At 36.1% G+C, this 20,745-nt stretch overlaps 1 protein-coding gene across 4 annotated transcripts in view; it reads left to right on the top strand.

The window, feature by feature from the left end:
* CDIN1 (CDAN1 interacting nuclease 1) overlaps positions 1-20,428 on the top strand; it is a 126,025-nt gene extending 105,597 nt beyond the window's left edge. For all 4 annotated transcript variants that reach the window (XM_040557521.1, XM_040557524.1, XM_040557525.1 and 1 more), the window contains one exon: positions 17,555-20,428. In XM_040557521.1, coding sequence (XP_040413455.1) covers positions 17,555-17,690 — 136 coding nt within the window. In that variant the 3' untranslated portion in view covers positions 17,691-20,428. The remainder of the gene's footprint in view (positions 1-17,554) is intronic.
* Positions 20,429-20,745: the final 317 nt, after the last annotated feature.

The following is a 20,745-nucleotide window of genomic DNA, read 5'->3' as shown; positions in this document are numbered from 1 at the left end:
ATCAAAGTAGTTCCTTTGTCGTGGAAACTTCAGCTTTAAAGCTTCGTTTTCAGTCTGATATCGAATTGAATGTTGAAGGTTGAGTTTCCAGATGACGATCAGGTAAAAGGTGGTGTAGCTAAAGCCCTTTCAAACTCCTGTCCATCAGCAATACACACAATCTGGTGCCTGGAGTTGAGAATAACAACACAAAGAATAATTTAATGGGAACATGCTCAATTCCAAGAGCATTCCAGTTAGAGCAGGGTTTTCTTAGAAGTACTGTTTACTAGAGATCCACCTGAGATCACCAAATCACTGATAACAGTAACTACAAAAAGGTATCTAATTTCCATCCCTGACTTCTTAGTAAGAAAGACCAATAATCCTTAGATGTGATTACGTGATTAGCAATTTCTAATTGCTTTTTTTTTTTTTTCCTCTCCTCTGGAAGCTGCTTGCTTCTTGAATTTATTGAATTTTGGGGAGTGCAGTACAAAGAAGCATTCATTACCTACTGTTAAATCCAGAACTGACAAGACATGCATTGCAAATATAATCCATGATCAACTGTTATTTAGTAATTCTATATCATTTTGTTTGCATCTCATCCTGTTTGTTGTATTGATGTCAAATTGTGATATAAAAGACAAATGGAGTTGCTGATCAATGACTAAATACATGCTGATATAATCAAAATGGCATAAGAACAGAGGATCCATTAAGTACAGATCATAATGTATGCCAGAAATTAAAATACACAACTGTGAGATGCTTTAGTGTCAGGAGAGATTCCAGTTCATCTGTTTACCTTCCATTCATGTGAGGGAATCGTGAATAAGACAGAATGCTTAAAAGTGGGAGAAAAATCAGAAGTATTAAATGAGATGATGTTTCTAGAAAAGAGTAATTTTATGTTCATTAATATATTTTCTACATTTTGAACTACTGCAAAAATTTCCTCTTCATCATGCTAACCACCTTGCCTTTCATATTTCATCCTGTGAACTATCAGTTGACTCTCATTGCTTTAATGGGCAAAACATTATTTATGAGATGATAGATACATTTTCTTCATTTGTATTTGGAAGGTTCCTATCATACAGTCCAGTGAATGACTGACTGGTCAATATTTCTTTATTTATATTTTACTGAAGTAATCAAGTCCCTTAATGTTTTGAAAAAGGACCACGTATATAAACAATTTAATGTAGTGTTTGTGTGTGTTTGTGCATGTTCTTGAGTGCTATTTTTAAAGATGCCTTTTTTATTAAAACTATAAAGACGGGGAATTATGAATTACTGGTTTATCCTTAATACAGCCAGTGAATTATGATATCTAGGCACAAAGTGGTAAGTAAAGATTTTTAGTCTGATCTCTGAATTTCCTTGTAGCTGTGGGTTTTTCAGACTTTTAACAGTACACTAAGGTAAGGGGCTAAGGGACTGTGGTTTAATATGGACTAACGCACATGGCAGGGCTTTTACATTAGTGCTATTTCTTTTGATGCATTATAGTGAAATTGTATTTTAAAACCAGGCAAACTATTGATGCCTTTATTGAATGGAATAATTTATTATAGAAATATTTTAGTCTGTTGACATTTCGTCATCAAATAACAGTAAACACAATACACATTTCCCATAAGACTACTCTTGAGAGCCAAATATTTACCCTTTGCTTATTCTAAAGGTAGCATTGTAATAACTATTCTTCAAGTAAGTTCAAAGAAAATGTTTAAAGATGACCTTTTTAACATATAGTAATAAGTGAGAATTATCTCAGAATAGTCAGGTTTGCTTAATACTTCCAATTAATATTCTTAAAATTGACATTCAATTTTATAATTCATGGACTGTTTTTCTTTTTAGACATGGAAAAGCTAAACGGCTGGGCTTACATTTCTGGCACTATCTTAAAATTATTTATTTTTAATTTAGCTAGAATGGCCAAAATGTGTAAACAGTTTAAAGTATCTATTCCATTTACCTGTGAGTTAGTCCAACACTGTAATTACCGAATGTTTTGATTCATGTGGAAGCATTACAATTTGCAAAAGGGAAACAGTTTTCAGAAGTATTGTAATGTTAAAAGTGAACTAAAATATTTATTGTAAATTAAGAGCTTTGTATGTAAATTCATTTATCTGATATGACACTAAAATTGTTGAATTTGTTTCTCTTGGTTTCTGGAAAAATTCTAAGGATAGATAATATTCCACTTTGCCCTGTACATAAACTAAGAAAAGGTGATTGCTTGCTCCCTATATAATCTATTTTAGACCATTTCTATTTTTTGAAATGGTCCAACATTTAGGTGTCACCATTTAGTATCTGTTTCTTTATTGACAGCCTTCGTTGCAAGTTTGTTAGCAAGTGCCAGTTAACACTGAATGAGAACTGTGGCTTAATCATCTGCTTTTCACTTTGGGGATTTTTAAATGTTGTCTTGATATTTCACACCACACCTTGACTTCACATATTTTTTTAGATTTTTTTTTTCTTCACAAAGGTTAATTCCACTCTGACCACATATTCTCTATTTTTTTCATCTCTCCTGTTTCTTGTATTATTTATTGTTCAAATATCCCCAAAACGTGTTATATGAAAAGCACCCTTGTTAGAAGCAGTAGATGGAAGTAGATGGAGGTGGTTCTTTCTTCAGAGCTTGAATTCTGAAGTTCTAGGGCTCATCCTTCCAATAAACATTTGTGTTGTGTAAACGAGTGGACAGGGAAGGCTAAGGAGTTGAGTGTATGCTATTTGTTTTCTGGAATAGTTCCCCTCTTTTTTGACTCATCCAGTTGGTAGTTGACTGTAAAGAAAATTACCAGTGCATGTGTCTGTAATTCAGTTTTAGACATGCTGAAGCATAAATTCACCAGCTATACAAACACAAACTTAAGAACTGTAATAAAGTGTGTGCATAAAACGTTTTTGTTTTTTTTTTTTTTTTGCTGTCACATTTGATTCAGTTGCTATTGCTTTGTTCAGTTTTACTGTTAAATAAAGCTCTATTTGTACGCCAAAGTGTTCATCCCTATTCAGCCATTTTTACCGCGGGCAGATTTGTTGTATGTGGCAGGTCTTGCATCATACTCAGCAAGCAGGCAGGCCGCCTGTCACACTTACCTCTGGCAGGAGCTTGTTCTACAAGTAAAATTTATCCACTGAGAATTTGATGCAGTCACTTACCTATAGATTTGCTTCGTGCTTTGTGAACAGCTGTATCCATGTGGAGTTCACTTCTGCAGACAGGTCAGGGCAAGAGGTGTCCACGTGGTCCCAGGAACCTTTCATGAGCTGTGTACATCAGAACCTTAAGAGGAATCCAGAAATGGCTTTAAAAAGCAGCAGTATGTGTGAGTGGTATGGGTATTACTTACAGAAAATAAAACACTGCTTCCTTGGACACTAGCACAGGGGACAGTGAAGTAGCTATTACTGAGATTTCTGAGCTTTGGTGATTGTTTACATTTCTTTCTACATATACTTGGTTGGTCACTTTGCTCTAGGTCTGAGGATTAGACAAGAGTAACCTGGGTAATACTGAACCAGAAGTGCTTGAGTTTGGTTACATATGTGTTGTAAAAGCAAAAAGAGAAATTAGAAAAGTATTTCTTCAATTTTAAAATTTTGTTTCTCTTTATGCATTTGTCTAACAAGTCTAGAGAACCTTTGCAAGTTGACGATGTTACCTTTGATAAAAATCTGTGCATTATTATTTATGAAAACTAAATTATTAAGCTATGTTTATGGGCTGGGATTTCACAGCAACTAAACAAAGGTTCAGGTTCATACTGCTCATTTGAATAGGAGATTCCTTTTACTCCTATCTTTTTTAAAATTCCTATCCTCCTGCATGTTGAATGCCTTTCTGGTATCCCGTTTTATAAATGAGTGTTATTTTATACAGCCATTCATCTTTGTTCCTCAGGTACGGAAAAAATATTTTGGTCTGTGTTTAATTTTATCAGCAGTGGTGATATCATTTCTAATTGCTTGAGAGAATATTTTGTTTATTAGATTCATGCACTACATTTAGGAGTGTGTAAGATTTTGTCATGATCTAGTCCCCAGCTATCATAAACACCACGTCTTGTAACCCTTTTGTTAAACTTACTGAGTTTAACAGTAGCATTGAAGCATTTAGGTCCCACTGCCCTACCTGGGAGGTTGTTCTAGACCCAGAGCATTGAACCCCAGGATGTGCTGGTAGAGAACAATTACACCACTTCTCTGCAAAGGCCGAATTCACGTTGCCTTTCCTGTGACCAACTGTTTGTTTCCCTGTACATTGCAGTAGCCATGTTCTGTACCTGGCAGTTACAGGTCATCTTTCTTTTCCCTGACTGCAGATTCCAGATGAGTGCTAAGCAAGTCTTTAAGCGAATGCAATGCTTCTAGAATTTTACTGAAAATTCTCTCTCCCAGCACTTCATAGGATTACTTTTCCATAGCTGCATCACTTTGCTTCTCATTACTGATCAGCTGTTACACAGATTGATTCCTTCCTCCTGCAGGAATGCAAAGGGAAATATAATTTCTTTACTGCGGTCTGTATATCCATCTGTAGGTTTGAAAAGTACTGTAGCAATATTTTTGGCACGTTACTGTTACAGTGCAGATCATGTACAAAAGTCAGAATAGTTATCTGTGGTAAAAAATGTAGATAACGTGAACGCTGGCTAAAAATGTTTGTTTTGGTTTCTGGATCTTTCCTATTTAAAACAACAAACGTCCTGTGATTGGTCACGGCTGCCAGACACATTGAGAGCAGCAAGTCAAACATTTTCCTCTACTGTCACCACATCTGCTGTTTTATTAAGTTTTGTTTATTATGTATTTACACAGTAACAATCCAAATATGGTATCTGCTTTGGTTTGGTTTGGTTTTCTAAAAAATGAAATGCGGTTTGTCTTCCTCTAACATAAATATTATATGATCTCACAACTCCTGCAGTGTGTAAGCCAAGGTACTGTGCAAATGCACAATTGTCCTTAAATGCCCACAGAAAAAGTTTGCAAATCTATCAGGTATTATCCATCCTTATTTATAGGCATGGACAGACTTGTGCAAAGTAAACTGAGGTAAAACCAATCAGCTTGTTTTCCCACAGTGATGACATGTTATTGCCTATGCTACCTCACAGTACAGCACAAGAAAGTGTTACAATCCACTCAGTTATTTCATTTATTCCAGAAAGTCAAGTCACTTCAGTGTACGTATATATTAAAAAAAAAAATCACTGAGTACCACAAAGCTCTTTAAAGTCAGATTTCCATAAATTTGCACAGTACTAAATACTGGCAGCGTTAAGCAAATGAGAGCAAATAAGTACATTAAAGTGGAAACATGACTTAAGCAAATAGAAGCTGTTCTGTACTGTTCTATACTATTTCTAACATTTCATATGTGGTCTGACTTCTTAATTACAGAATGGTTTCAAAGTGCCTATAGGTAATCAAGAAATTAAAAATGATTTTTTTAATTCTTATTTTTGCTGGTTCAACTGGAATTATAGCTGTCTTAATCTCCTGAATTTACCATTATTCTGTGGTTGCCATAGTGAAATCAGGTAGGACAGGCAAAGCTCTTTGAACTTCACTAAAAATAATGCTTAATCTATTGGTATGGCTTGAGAAATAGCTTTTAAAAATGTTAATGTGGATTTAGCAGTTGTGGAGAGGGAGAGATATACACAGGTCTCTAAGTGGAAGTCCTATTTACCCTTGGCAAAAATATAGTACCTGTGTGAGGAGCCCAAATTTTCCTCAACCAGGAAAGGAAAAGAGAGGCTTGAGGAAAAAAATGTATATGCCTGTGTCCATTTATACATCGTGCTGCCAGATGCTACCTAGTGTTGCTTTTATGGGGGAAGAAGGAGTAATGGGGCAGCTGGTTGTTTTTTTTTTTTTTTCTGACTGGGTAGCTGTGTTTTGTAACTGTAATAGTACCATAATAATAGTAATATTACCACATCATTTCAAGTGATAATTGGTTAGCACGCATCTTAGTAGCCTAATGGCTAGCTTTGTCATTAGAGAAATTTCACGTGGCACAGACTTGGTACTGAGAAGCTCTGAATCCCACTGTAGATTCATCTGATTCTTCAAGAAGGTGATGCCAGGCTTGCTGAGTGTGTTGTATTGGCTTATAGGAATATGTAGAATCTACATAAGGTGTACTAGTCTGTTGCGCACAGGCCTACCTCTAAGTCAATTCACTTATTTAAAACTTTGTATAAAAGTTATCCCAAGTGTAAAAGTACCAATTTATAAAAAACATCATGCCTCAAAGGCACACTAAGAGCTTTTCAGACCTCTGGTAGAAGTCAGGGGTTGGTATGGAGAGATCCTAGAAGTAGAAGGAAAGGTGCAGTTGATATTGCCTAAATGCTCACTGACTGTCTAATTTAATGAGATGATCCAGTTGTTCTCCGTTTATTTATTCTCCCTGCTTATTTATTTTTCTACTTTTCTTTTTATTTTATTTTTATTTTTTTTTGCCTCCCAGCTAACTACAGCTGGCTTAACCAGACAGGGAAACTCCCTCTTTTGCAAGACCACTATAAACTGAGGGGACAGACAGGAAAAAATATCTTAAGTGTCTTTTATGGCCTATATTGGGCTTCCATTACTCAGTTCAAGTAAGAGGCGTCATTCCCATCTTCAGCATACACAATGATGTGTGCTCAGGTTGGACCAGCTGGAAGCCTTATGTCAGCACCTCTCCCTAACGCTGCTTTGTGGCTGTTCATGACAAATGGATGTGCGTGAAAGACAGCTTTCTCAGGAGGGTACTTCAAGAAAACAGCAACTATGGAATTTAGGAACCATTTTTAACCACTGTCCTCCATTGTGTTTTGAATGTTTTGGCATCACAATCACATGCACAGAGAGAACAGAAAATAAGCACTTTAAAAAGTAAACACAGAACAAAAAAAATTCTCAAAATTTTTGGCTTTGGGGGGGGAAAGACATCTGCCCACAACAGATACTAATCATTTAATATACTTGCTCTGAGCTTTTCAGCAATGTAAGAACATTATTTTTTTAAAAAAAAAAAAAGGTAACTATGGTGTGGTGACTTGTTAGCCAAGTCTCAGAGTGAATGAGAACACTGGTTGCTGTTCGGCTGTTCTTGATGTTCCAAGCTGCTTACTTGCAATCTTAGTTTACTTGGGAGGGAAAAGCTGTATTTCATGATTTTTCTTCTTGTTGCTTTTTTTTTCTATTAGTTTTGCTTTTGTCTTAAAAGGAGGAGCAGGACTGAACAGGACTAGAAACTCAATCATTCATACTTTTTCTATTTATTTCATTTAAAGAGAATGCTAGTGCAATCTTTGATGTCCTTAAAAGACTGCCAACCGACAATTTTCCTGTATAAAATACACTTCCTGTAAAGTAAAAAGGGATAAGAAAAATAGTTACAGTGAAAAGATTATTGAAAACTAGAAGTTTTCAGTGCTTAATGGATTTTCTGCGTGTTTTATTAAAATGTTAAAAATATTTAACAGTGATGGTTACCAGACACCTAAACCAGCAATAACCAAGACAAATCCTTGTATTATACGTAATGTTAATATTGCAACATTTTGCGTGGGTTTTATTTATAACTTACCCGCTGATGACATTAGACTCCATTTTCAATACTGTGGTTTTTATGGTGTCATCCAATTGAACAGCACGGATGTGTACATTATCCTGACCTTTGGAGGGGTGGGGGGTGGGGGGTGGGGAATGTAGTCACTCTGAGTTTGTTTTGAACTTGTCTAAAAGGATTTTGCCATATTTAACACAGTGACCTTGTGGCTATTGGGACAATAACATTCACACCATCTTTGGGAAGAGCTAACACACAAATGCCATATATGGAGTAAGTGACTTGACACAAGATCAATCTAGAAATTGCATGGCAAAGATAAATAAAACATGGGCATACAGAGTCCAACTTCTTTTCCACTATTTTCAACACATTCTTATTTGAGGGAAGGTGTTCATACTCGTGTTCATACTCATTTTATCATGTTGCAGACTTCTGGCTCAATTCTCATCAGACATTGGTAGTAATATGTCACCGTTTATCTTGACAAATCTGCCATTGCTTCTAAACCTGCACAAGACAGTATTTTCCTCTGATTCTTCCTCCTTCTAGACTCCCTTATAAGGCACTGTATGTCTGTATAGCTTTCCTGCGAGCAGAATTTCTTATTTTAATGGTGAGCCAAAAAGGCTCAGCGTGTAGTAAGCAAAGTTGAAATTAAGTTGGTTTTAGGGTTGTTATATACTAAGAAAGAATAAATAACTTGTAAATAAATCTAGATAGCGTTATGATTTTTTTCAGAAGGTGAAAAGGTTTCACAGTAGAGCTGTGATTGGCTGATAGATACATAAAAAGTCTGTGTGTGTGTGTATATATGCATGTATATGTATGTATATATATTAAGTGAAAAAGAAGGCAAAAAGCTGCTTTTTTTGGAAAAGGCAGGAAATAGCCTTCTTTGCACATCCCCAGTTATGCACCAGTTTGAGTTAATAACAAATATAATTATTCTACAAAAAGCCTTCATGGTGTCCTAAACTCTCTGGATTTTTTTTTTTTTTTTTTTGAGAGAGAGACTGGATATTTTGCAGGTGACAAGTTGCTACAAAAGATTTACGTATCTCAGGATGCACGTTTTCCAAATAACTAAAAATTAAGTTACTTTCAAATGTGAAATGATGTAGGGCCAACTTGGGTTGTACAGACACTGGTTTTAATGTATTAACTCAGAAGGGCCCCAGGCATTAGAAGTGATACATTCATAACAAAGAGTGTCAATGCCAGGCACAACTAAAATTTGCCAGCAGATTCCAAAGGAGGCAAAGAGTATTTTTATTTTCCACATCAGAGGAGGTGTTTGCTTTCCTTCTGGCTGGAGATGAGGTGCCACAACAACGGGTAGCAAATGTAGCATTTTCTTCTTCATCTGTTCCCTGCTTAATACAGATAGGTGACTTACACTTTCAGAGACAGTAAATTTAAGTACAGCATCACACATGAAATATTTCTGCCTGTCAATTACGCACAATGGTGTGTTTGGCAGTTAAACTGCTAAGCAGCATTGTGTGAAGATACTCAGTGTGATTTACTATCCAGTCTTGGACTAATTCTCTGATCTGGGAAGTTGGAAGCGCAGATGAGCTGTCCTCCATTTGTTAATTCATCTGTTACATTGTTTGTTTTATTGTATATTTGTGTATAAGAATTCTGAGATACAGAATTGTCTAATAATTCATTCAGAATGTCTTGAGATATCTTTAATGCTGGTTCCAAGATTTATATTGAGCAAATGGTAAATACAGGTATACAGTGCATTTATTTATCAACATTTTTGCGATCAAAATTTGCTGAACAACTTTTCCGATTAGCGTGGTTCCATTTTACAGTACTTATTAAATGAAAATAAATTGCTGTGAGAGCAGTCCTGCATCCCTTCTTAAATGCGCTTCTGGCATATCCTATCGCTCTGGCAAGCACTGTCACCAGATAAACAGCTGCACAGAAAGAAAGGATTTCTGCAAACTAGGAGGCACTCACAGATTATTCAGATATCATCTTGCACTGGCCTTCAGATGGCCTGTTACTTCCAGCCCTAAAAATAAACAACTATTAATCACCTAATGGCAACATGAGTTGACCAGCACTTATGGCTGCCTGGACCTCAATCTAACTCTACTCAAAAGCTTTTCTCATGTTTTCTGTCACCCAGGATAAGAGGTGGTTTGCAGCCAAGCATTCCTTTGAGAGGACTGCTCTGAGTTTAACAAAATGTTTCAAATAACCTCAGTAACTCCTCTCAACCTAAAGCTTAAAACATGTAGAGTCAAACAATAGCAGCCTCCCATCAGCAGTCGCTGGAGAGGGAACTAATAGGGATAAGGTTTTCTCAGCGAAACAGTAACAAGCAAGTACCTCAGAAAGCACCATTTCTTGCCTGGGTTTACTCAGAAAGTGCTGCTTACAAAGACAATATATGCAACAACCTCTTTTTCTCCAACCTCTTTCAAAGGATAGCAATAATTTTGCAATGTCTAAACTGGTATATACAAGTAGCACCACTTAACTAGAAGTAGCATAGCATGTTGTAGGATGGAAAGGTATTGCTGCTTGAGTAAAACTAGTATTTAGAGGGCACAGTTAGTTCGTATAGAATATCAGACTCTCACCATCAGAAAGGAAGTTATGAAATTTCTGAAGAAAATGTAGAAAACTTTTTTCCTATTGTGCATTTCAAACTGAGATTTTTTTGGTTGAGATTCTTTTGCTTACTCCTTTGCCCATCATCCAGGGTGCTGTAAGCAATACAGGATCCTTATATTCCAGGGAAATTTAGACTTATCTACAAATTACCAGTAAGGTGGCTGGAATACTCTCTATTATCTATAACTTCTTTTTAGATAGATACTGGAACTAACTTCTCAGACAGCTAAAATGCATTGTTTTCCAAAATGCATGCCTAAGTGATCTCCATTAATGCTAGAGACAACTGTGACCATAATTTCCATCAAACAGTCAAGCACTACAAGGATTAACAATTTCTTTCCAAAGCGCTGATATGAATACCATGTTAATTTTCACTACAACAGCCTAATCCTGCAACACAGGCATAAGGAGTACCTTACAGTCTCTCTTTACATCACAAAACCTTACTGACTGGTGTGCATCTAACCCATTTCAAAGATGCTGAGACTGAAAAAGATGTTCTACCTTAAGTACACACAGCCACTTAGAAAGATGAGCGTCTCAAAGACTAATACACAACAAAATATTATGTTTCAATAGAAGTTAGGACATAAACCAACAAAACTTGAAAAATTCAAAGTTCAGTCAAGGCTTAATGACGAGCTGCCTTAAGCCAGTATGTGTTTTCTTTCTCACTGCATCAGTCTTCACTTAGAAAGCCTTGATCCTTGTAAATCAGTATAACCTTAATATTATTTAATCATAGCTTTTTAAAGTTAATTTCCATGAGAACTATATTTAAAAAAAACCCTAACGTGTCATTGAGGATTATAAAAATCCTTTATTTGCCTGGAGAACAGTACTCAGATCTGAATGAATAAGTGTAAGTGGATAATGTGTTTCGACAGTTTGTTTATTAAAAATGTATTATGTAGCTAAAAGTTATATTGTATTTATAATATTTTAATGACAGTGCCTTGCACAGTTTTTGGTGCATTCTATTAATAAGCATTTAAAAGTTGTGCTATGCAAAATTCTAAAATATTTTAAATGGTTTCTTATCTCCATATAAATATCACTCGATTTGTTTTTATTTCTCCAAATGCCAAGAGCAATTAAATCATATCATAAGCCTGATGAAATGCTGCTCTTTGATTGATGCTTTAACAGCCTCATTACAGAGAGAAAAAGACTCTAGTGTAAACCAGAGTAAGTTAGTGTAAAAAAAGCTCATTAAAATTTAATTGTATCCAAGAGAGGTGTGACTATAAAGACAGAGTCCTGATATTAGTTTCTGTCCACCTTTTTTCACCTGACAACTCCAGCATTCCACATCAACTGAGTATCACATCAATATCTGGCATTCAAGGAAATGCTTACCTTTCTCAGCCCACAAGAAATTTCCATTTTTGAGTCAAAACCTACTTGGGAGTGGAGGTCTCACAGAATATTAATAGACTTCAAATTTTTTCTTGTCTTCAGTAAAAATAAGACTTCACCCAACCACTGTAGTAACATCAAAGCTTAAAGCAGATTAGGTTTTACCTGCTTAATTTTACCTTAAGCAGCATAAACTGGATGCCTGGATCCCTGAGAAATAACACACTGGTAACTTCTCTGTGTGGGACTTGATATATTGCCTGCTAGTGCCAGGTACAAGTTTCCTATTATTTTTGAAAGTATGTGATGGGAACTTGTTAAACTTTTTCTTGAGATACATTTGCCAGCTAAATACCTTTTTCTACAGCTACTGGTACAGGTAGACAATATTAAGTAGCTAAGGGAGCTTGGGAACAAAAATGTTGTTGCCTTCTAAGGTTACAAGTTAAGGACCAGATTTTTTAAGCAAAAAATATCTTTCAGTTACTTGATTTTACTAAGCATTGGAATTTTTTTTCTTTGTTTCGACCAGATGTGGTGAAGTTAGAAGTAAGGAGCTGTGTGATACCTTGAAGGCATGTTTTATTTAAATCATAGAGTGTGCCCGTGTTTCACAAACAAAAGTGAAATGTAGAGGATTTAAAAAGTGAAGGGGGTAATAAAAAGACACGGTTATCTTTGAATTGCATTCAGAGTTTTTAAGGATGCACTTCCTTGATGTACAAGTACCTTAATTTGATTTTAAGCCTCTATATAAATGAACAATAGTAGAAATAGATTGTTACAAATTAATCTGAACTAGGCTTGCTGTAGCTGTTTAAATGGAAAATTTCTTGCTAATCAAAGTCAGTTTCTGAGCAGCGGCTATTAAACATTTGCCAAGATATATAACACTGTGTCATCAGCAGTAGTGAACTGGTCTAGACGTAAGGAAGTTGGCTGACTGATGCCAATTGACCTTACTTGAAAATGTGGTCTGCAGTTGTTGCCTACCAGCCTCGCTCCACCAATATCCAGTTCCCTCCATTGACACAAACAGGACTTCTACAAGTACCCAAAAATTAATCTTGACCCCTTAAAAAGTAAACTCAATAGATATTGTAGATTTTTATGTTTATACCTATAGGGTTTATTAATGCTACTAGTAAAACCACTTTACTCACAACTGTGATTCTCAAGAACTGTATTAAATTGATTTAGAATGTAATAATTTATTTCCGAACCATTATAATTTCCATAGTGCAAGTTGGAATGCTCTATCTGTTTGATATTTTAAAAATAAAGTAAAGAAACAAAGCCAGCTTTCCAGCTGGCACTGACAGTGATTTGACATTAACAAGTGAGAGACCAGAATACAGTCCTTCAAAGGTACATTCAGATGTGACCTTCATAATTAAAATCACCAACCAGGTAGATTGCTATGCTTTCATTTAACAAGTACTTAGCTGAATTTTTGTTAAAATATTTGCTTAGATGCATGTGTATTAGAAATACTAATTCATATGCCAGCATTTCATTATGAGAGTCTCTTGGAATTAGAATTATTTACATTGTTCTGAGATACATATAACCCATCTATAACAAATAGACTAAGAATAAATAAAGTGAACATTTATTTAAAAACAATTGCAAGATGTTTTACATTTCTGCTCAGTATCGAGCAGTGTGTTGAAAATGCATTTTTCATAAAACCACATGCAAGGCTTTTTGATGGTGAAAAAATCAACTCCCAACAGCCACATGTCTAGGCAAATCCTTAGAAGCTAGTAGACCCCACACAGACATTCTAGAAGAAAAGACATTACTAGAAAGTAGTTTCTCTTAAAGTGAAGTAGAATATGTGTGAGCCTACTAGGCCACTTCGATAAATAAATAAAAGTCTTTTTTCTGTTCAAGTACAAAACTGGTTCAACTGGAGGGCAAGTTAAAGCCAGATTCACTTTTTACTTAGTTTTTTCTTTTCCTTTTTTTTTTCTTGGCTTATATGAAGATATGATTTTTTATTATTTATTTATTTTAAGAACAACCACCATTTGGCTCTTTGTGCTCCAAACACACTTCAGGTTAGCTGAATTTTACCTTCCTGGCTTTTCATCATCTCTCTGTGAAACTCCTTTCCAGGAACAAAGGACAGCATCCCAGGTTTATTGATGTACAAATCTATACTCCTTTAGCTATGGGTCTCTTTCAAAATCAGTGTAATTAAACCAGTACAAAAGATTCTCTGAACACTCTTGAATTAGTGCAAGGCTAACTTATTTAGAGTAACATGATCAGACATAAGTTCTAGCTAAAGTACTGAGCCTGTAACTATATTCAAGCTATATTTTACTATCTCCAGCATCTAACTTAAACCCTTCAGTTTATTCTTCGAGTGACACCGTCTGCTGCCCTTAGACTAAGTTTAATCTTCTGTATCAAGCCTAAATTAGGCTGCAGTTCCTTGGTAGCCTAAACTAATCCATGAGCTTTTGTGATCCATCTTTCTTCTTGCTATGCCGTGGGGTCATAAGTCTGTCTGCCTCCCTTTTGGCACTTCTGGCACTCTGACCCTGCACTGAAGTGCTGCTAGACTGCCTTGGTTGCCTTGTACTCACAACTTCTCATGTCGAAACTAGACAATGACTGAAACAGGATTTTTGTAATGCTACCTACAATAATTGATTTTTAAGTAAAGTTATGCAACTAGTGTGGACAAGTTTTACTTGCTATGTTTATTATATTCCAAAGGAAGCCAGCATCTGTATTTCTTGTATGTTTTTTTCTATTTTTACTGCACAAAACATGGAATTAAAACCTTAATTACCTTGATCTCATTTCAGCTAAAAGAAAAGGCCATGTAGTTCAAAAAGCAATAGTTTCCCTGGAATAAGTAGAACTACTGTTTTTTATAACCTGTGCCTCTAAGCTTTTCAGGATAAGAACTAAAGACATGGGAAAGGAGGGGGGAAAAAAAGTTAAACACCTAGTTAGGGGGTTTTACAATTTGTCTGAGCAAGAGCAAAATCCACAGGATTCCACAGCCAGTTATATACATTATAAGCTTGCTTTTTCATTTTAAACTTAAACCTCCTTCAAACAGCATGTCTTCCTCATGAAATGAGACAACCTGGCCTGTATCGCATACAGTATCACTACAGCGTTAGAATCATTTGGTATGTTCAAAGGTTTTTTTCTCCTCATTGCTACTAAATGAGTCCCATTTCCATAGCAATACAAAGTAAGCACTCTGTCATTTTAGTTTATTCTCCTGTAAACCAAAGTCACCAGTTTGTTATATGTTAAGACCAATACAGAAATATTATTTTCATCTTTACAGTTTTCAGCACTGAAATTTGTTCATCGTGATGACATATAGGCACTTTGGAAGGAGTCAAATTGAAAAGGATAGTTCTTACTTCTAGGTTACACTTCCCTACCTCATCCCCTTACACAAAAAGGTTAAGTGTCTTTTCAAATTAAGGAAGCAGTAATTAACCAGTGGCATTGTTCGTGATTTGCCAACTCTGGGCGTTAATGAGAGAGAAATTAGCACTTAGCAGCAGGAGTTCCTGATCCTCAGTGGCAAATACTTAATGTGCCAACAAGTTAATTTTGGTCTTAAGTACTCCACTTAAGTGTTTTTAAACAAAAGTATGGCATGTTTTTTATGTGATCATACATATGCTCCTTGTGATATAAAGCTATAATAGAAGGAACGATACGATACAGTGAAAAAGTGCCACAGGCAGCACAGGGCAAATACTAACACAGTGAAAAGAGGGACTGATGTATGCGTTCATGCTAAAGATGTAGTTGCTTCTGCAATTAGCGGCATGCAGTGTGCCTGTATATATAATTTATCATCAAATTTGGCATTTCTGAACTTTTTTTTAAGCAAACGATATTCCTGAAAGTCTGAATTTATGAGTAGTGATGATAAGATAGAAAGACATAATCTTTTTAAGGAGTCTTAAAATGTTAATTTTATTAGAAATTGTAAGTTCAAATATGTAACAAATAACTTAAGCACGGTCGTCCATGCATTTCGTGGTGGCTAAGGGATTCAAGCTGCCACACAGAGCAAAATGAGCCCCTTAAAACTTGGGCTGAGCAGCTGCTCATTAGCATCAAGTTTTTTACCAGGTAAACACACTACTGAGCAAGTACTCACGTATGTTTCATTAATTCTGCCCTGCATGAAATAGTGCAATAGAAACGTAAGGATCTGTATCGCATGGAGATTTCTGCTTTTAAAATAACATTGGTTAATACATAAGTACATCCACCCTAGCTCCTTGCTGCGTGTAGGCTAGCTGGCCTCCTCGTTGCAGTACTGTCCCACATGAACCTCAAAAAATGGGAATGGAGACAGGTCCTTAGAAGCAGTGGAGGCTGAAGTTGTTGGCCGGCCAGGGAAAACTTAGGAGCCATTTTTTAGTCTGTGCTTGCTTCACTACTGAACATGTTGGAATATGCTAGTTAGTGCGTCTGGATGTGTCACCATTTTAACCTTTCTACTTTCAAATGGCATCTTTCAGTTTCAAAAATACCATTTGCCAAGGTGGCCTCAGCTATGCAGAGGGGTAATTTACTCAGCCACTAAATTGCAGCCTCTTCTAAGTCAGAGAGTAGTAGCCATAAACGAAAACGTTACAACACTATGCAGCAGTTTCGGGTAAAAGACTACCATATCTAATTGAAACGGCAGGAGAAAGCCACAGGGGTTTCTTCTTCCTTTGATGCCTGTTCTATTACACGAGCACATCAAATAGAGTTTTCCCTCCACTGTTGGAAAGAAACCACCCTAATGAAGCCAGTCTGGCACTGCCCACAGTTTTGAGTGCTTGCATTGTCTGCCGAGTGGACGTTTAGGTTACTGTGCATCCCCCCAATGCATTTTTATTATAATTAAACATTAACAAAAACTGGCTACCATATTGGTTGAGTACTCAGCACAGCTCTGCATATAAACCATTACATGACATTCTATTGAACTTTTTCTTGTACAGACGGTATCTAACAGCTCATCCTGCACTGTTGTTTTTGGCAAGTTCACTACAGCATATAATAAATCAAGGAAAGAAAAAGCTTTTTGGCCTAATGTTGTACAGACTGCTGTAATGCTAGACTACAGAAAGCAGTTCTGTTTTTAGACATCCTTTTACTAACCCAACATTCATAATTTATGATTTCACTGTAAAATTCCTGCAACACTACACCAAAAGTAGTGCTGCCCTTTAATTAAGTGCTCTCAGTAGGAAAAACGTGAAACTGATGTGCAAAACATATCGCAGTACACAGTGATTGATAGTGATTACTTCTTTATGAACCCAGCCTGAAGGTCTGAACTTCCTGATGGGTAAAATAGTCCACAGGGCTACTTCCTGAGATTGCCTAGTGGGGATCAGTCAGAGCTAGTAATATCTGAGGAATTCCTCTGGCACATTTCAGAGACGTTACAGCAGAAACTTTCTGTTTCTTTACGAATTCTGCTTTACTCTAATAATTACCTGAACAGTAATTCATTATAGAAGTTATGTTTTAAGGATTCATTGTTGATTGTTGTGGTATTGCAATTTGCATGAAGTGGGACTTGCATCAACCCCTGTATTTCTAATGCCTACATGTCCAAATCTAAAAAAGCTGAGTGCATGGCGAGAGAAACTTCTGTATGTGTCAAAGTTACTAAATGTTATTTAAGACATTGGTCTGTTTTTACTGTCATGGGCAGGCTATTCAAAGAAAAAAAAGACTAATGTAGGTTGTTTGAGTCTCTAACAAGTATTTTTATTCATGGAATGTGACATTAATGATATATATCAATTCAACATTGATTAAAATTTGCAAATTAAGTGGAGGTCAAATACTCTCTCAAATATGGTAGTGAAATTAGCAGAAGATTTACTTGCGTTGGAATTGCAGAGGTGGGGAATTAAAGTACACCTAGCACAACCACATAAATTCATTTTCCTTTTTGCTTGATAGATTTGGCCCTGGATTAGTGATCTACTGGTATGGATTTATTGAAGAGCTGGACTGCCATCGTGAACGTGGTATCCTGCTAAAAGACTGCTTTCCTACTGACATTGTGACTCTGCGACACAGCATGGCTCAACGCTGATGGTGGGAGGAAGAGGTAAATCCGGAAGCAATTTTACTTTCCTGCAGTGTAAACTAATAGCAGCATCTGCCCTGAACTTCAGCTGAACTCCTGCTGCCCGTGCTTATGCTACTGCCTCTTTACACAAACATATCAAGAGTTTCTGTTTTGCTTCAGACCTCTGTTGTGATCAGCCAAAAACGACAGACACAACCCACTCATTATCAGCATTTCTGTCTCTGTCAAACAGCTAGTTCCTAGATACTCATAATCTTCCTTCCTTCCGGATGGCTTCTTTGAGCATTCTAAACAAAGAAAAAAGTGCAGAGGATGAAAGGTGCAACTTTTAGTTCTTATTCCTGTTGCAGAGTCACCTTTAAAAATAAGGGACTTTATGGTTTCACTCACAAGTTTATTCAGTGTTAGTGATCTGGCTGAAACACCTACACGGTGGTGGAAAACTGGTAAAGGCTGTTATTCTGGGGCTTAAAACAATACAGTGCATAGCTCATAAAGCCCAACTGTTAGGACAGGATCATGTAACTTCTGGCTCGTACAGTAAAAAGCCAGATTTTTAGAGAATAATTAGTGTATGTTTCCTTGCTGTCTCATTGCTTTAAAAAAAAAAAAAAGAATCCCAAGTTAACTATTAAAAAAATAACTAGAGTTAGGGGATTTTTAGGGAGTGGAAGTGAAAAGCAAGGATTCATTTTATGTATATGAGCCTGTGAACTTTGTGGTATGTAGTCATGTTTTTTTATAAAAAGTTTAATGATGCCAAAATAACTTGTGTTTTGTCTTCCCTTCTCTCTCTCCCCACCCAAGAATCCATACCTAGGAGTTGTTCTCTTAAGTAGTGAATCTGTCTTAAACCCCTGTAGGTACTGTAACACGCAATTTTCTGGTATACTGAAGTCTAGAAGAACAATGTGCAGGGGCTCTCTATGTGGGTTACTTTTGAAGAAGATTATCTTGCTGGTGTTCAAGAAGGGGAGTAGAAAAAAGATAAAACAGTGCTTCTTATGGGACAGATAAAGCATACAAGTGGGCTTAAGTTTCCTGAGTACTCATGTATTCTTGTAAGATAATTATTTTTCTCTTGTTGGAACCACTATGATTGGAAATACACTGAGGTGGGCGTTAGCCCCCCTTGAAATTTTGAGAGGTTCAATCTAATTTTCTTTCTATACTCAGCACCACTCAGGGAGCAATATTTGGACTCAGTTTTGCTCTGAGTTAGAGATCTCTTAATAAATAGTGCCAAGCCCAGCAGCTGTTTTCATTACTCTTTTCTTTGCTAACAGACATTCAAGACAGGACAAAATATTTTCAGAAGTCAGCAAGAGTTTCTCTGTATGTTCCCATGTCCAGATTTCAACAGCAGTAAGGCAGAGGTACAGATTCTGTTGTGGAATTAGAGGTGTATTAACAGTCCCCTTAAAGCACAAGTTTATAACCTCTTCCATAAGGAAAGGGTCTTTAAAACATTACTGTGCATATTCATCATCTTTTTTCAGTTGAGGTGATACTTTGTGCATCGGTATGACTTCAGAAATCACATGCAGACTTTCTGCAGTCTCACCTTGAGTTTAAAGAAAGGATATTAATTTTTTTTAGATGCATGCACAGTATTTTTATTTTGAATTTTTAGTTCTCGCTTTAACACTTTCTAGTAAGCTTTAAAGAGGAGTTTATCATTTTGACAAATTTTTCATTGTCAGAAAAAAAATATCTTTAGTCTTCCAAGTGCTCTTTTCCTTGCTGAGAGATAAGCTAGTTTAGCCCCACTACAATGAGCAATTGGCATGGAGAGATTATTTGCTTGGTTTTGAATGTGTTCTAGTGAAAAGATTTATTTAAAAAAATATTCAAACACCTGCAACTCATTTATGTTCAACTATTTAAGGTACTGTGCTTAGCTTATTTTACCTGACCAGCTTTATGGATCTGCACATAAAGATGCACAGAAGCAATCTGTGAAGTGTACCTGCTTGATGCTACACAGAAGCTGCAGTTAGGGTGTTGCTGCCCCTGGGACTTTTAACTGTGGATTAGGTTAGTGGCATGTGTAAAATCAAGAAGAGAGTAAAAAAAGTAATAACTGCGCATTATTGTAGGAGAAAATTCAGAAGTAATGGTTGTTTAAGTGAAATAGGTTTTAAGGGCAAACTGAATTTGTTTTAGCTAGTGCATATGCTTTCTGTTGTATGAAATCATTTAAATCAGCTTTTACATGATGCACTAATGCTGTTTTTTCTTTTTGAATAAATTAAATTTATCTGCACAGATGTTGAAAATTCTGCTCAACCTCCATCAAAGCTTTGCTTTATTTGTTTTTACATTAAACAAATTTATGTGGGGACACACAGATAAATCAGGTTAGGCTTGTATTTGTTTATTTATTCCTCTACCTAATGCTGTGACATAACAGGTTGGAAAGCAGTACAGCTGTCTTTAATCAAAGTTTTGACCTCATCTTTATATATATTGCCCCCTTTAAGAATCTTGGTATTAGAATGAAGTTGAAATAAGCCACAAAAATGTGCATACTGTGCTAATTTAATTAAATGTGATCAAGCAAGCTTTGCCACCACAAAAAATTATGCTGTGTCAGTACTTTAAATGCTGGAAACAGGACATCATAAAAATTAAAACTACATTGTTATTCCAACTTGTATCTTGCAAGAAAACCTCCTTTGTGTATTTTCTGTTTATCGGATGTAAACGTTAACTTAAGTATTAAAGAGGAGAGACTACTGTTTGCTTGTGGGTTGCTTTTTCTTTTTTTTTTTTTTTAAACTATGATGTAGCCATTAGAACCCTAACACTAAAGCCATATCCAGTTTTATGAAGTATTCTGTAGAGTCTGCTAATGAATTATGCCAAGCCAGAAAGCAGAAGTGTGCATAAAACTGAATGATGTTCTTACTGGCATATATAGACTTGCCAAGCATCTGCTCTTACAAACACTATAATAAAGCCTGTTAGAAGCTTTAGAAATTGGTGCAGTTGTGTTGAACATGGAAGTAAAACTTCCTTGTGTAAGAGTAACAGCACAATTGTTGCAGGGCACACT

The sequence above is a fragment of the Cygnus olor genome, chromosome 5 (genome assembly GCF_009769625.2).
Source record: "Cygnus olor isolate bCygOlo1 chromosome 5, bCygOlo1.pri.v2, whole genome shotgun sequence".
In the NCBI taxonomy this organism is placed as follows: domain Eukaryota; kingdom Metazoa; phylum Chordata; class Aves; order Anseriformes; family Anatidae; genus Cygnus; species Cygnus olor.
This window is presented reverse-complemented; position numbering and strand designations above follow the sequence as displayed.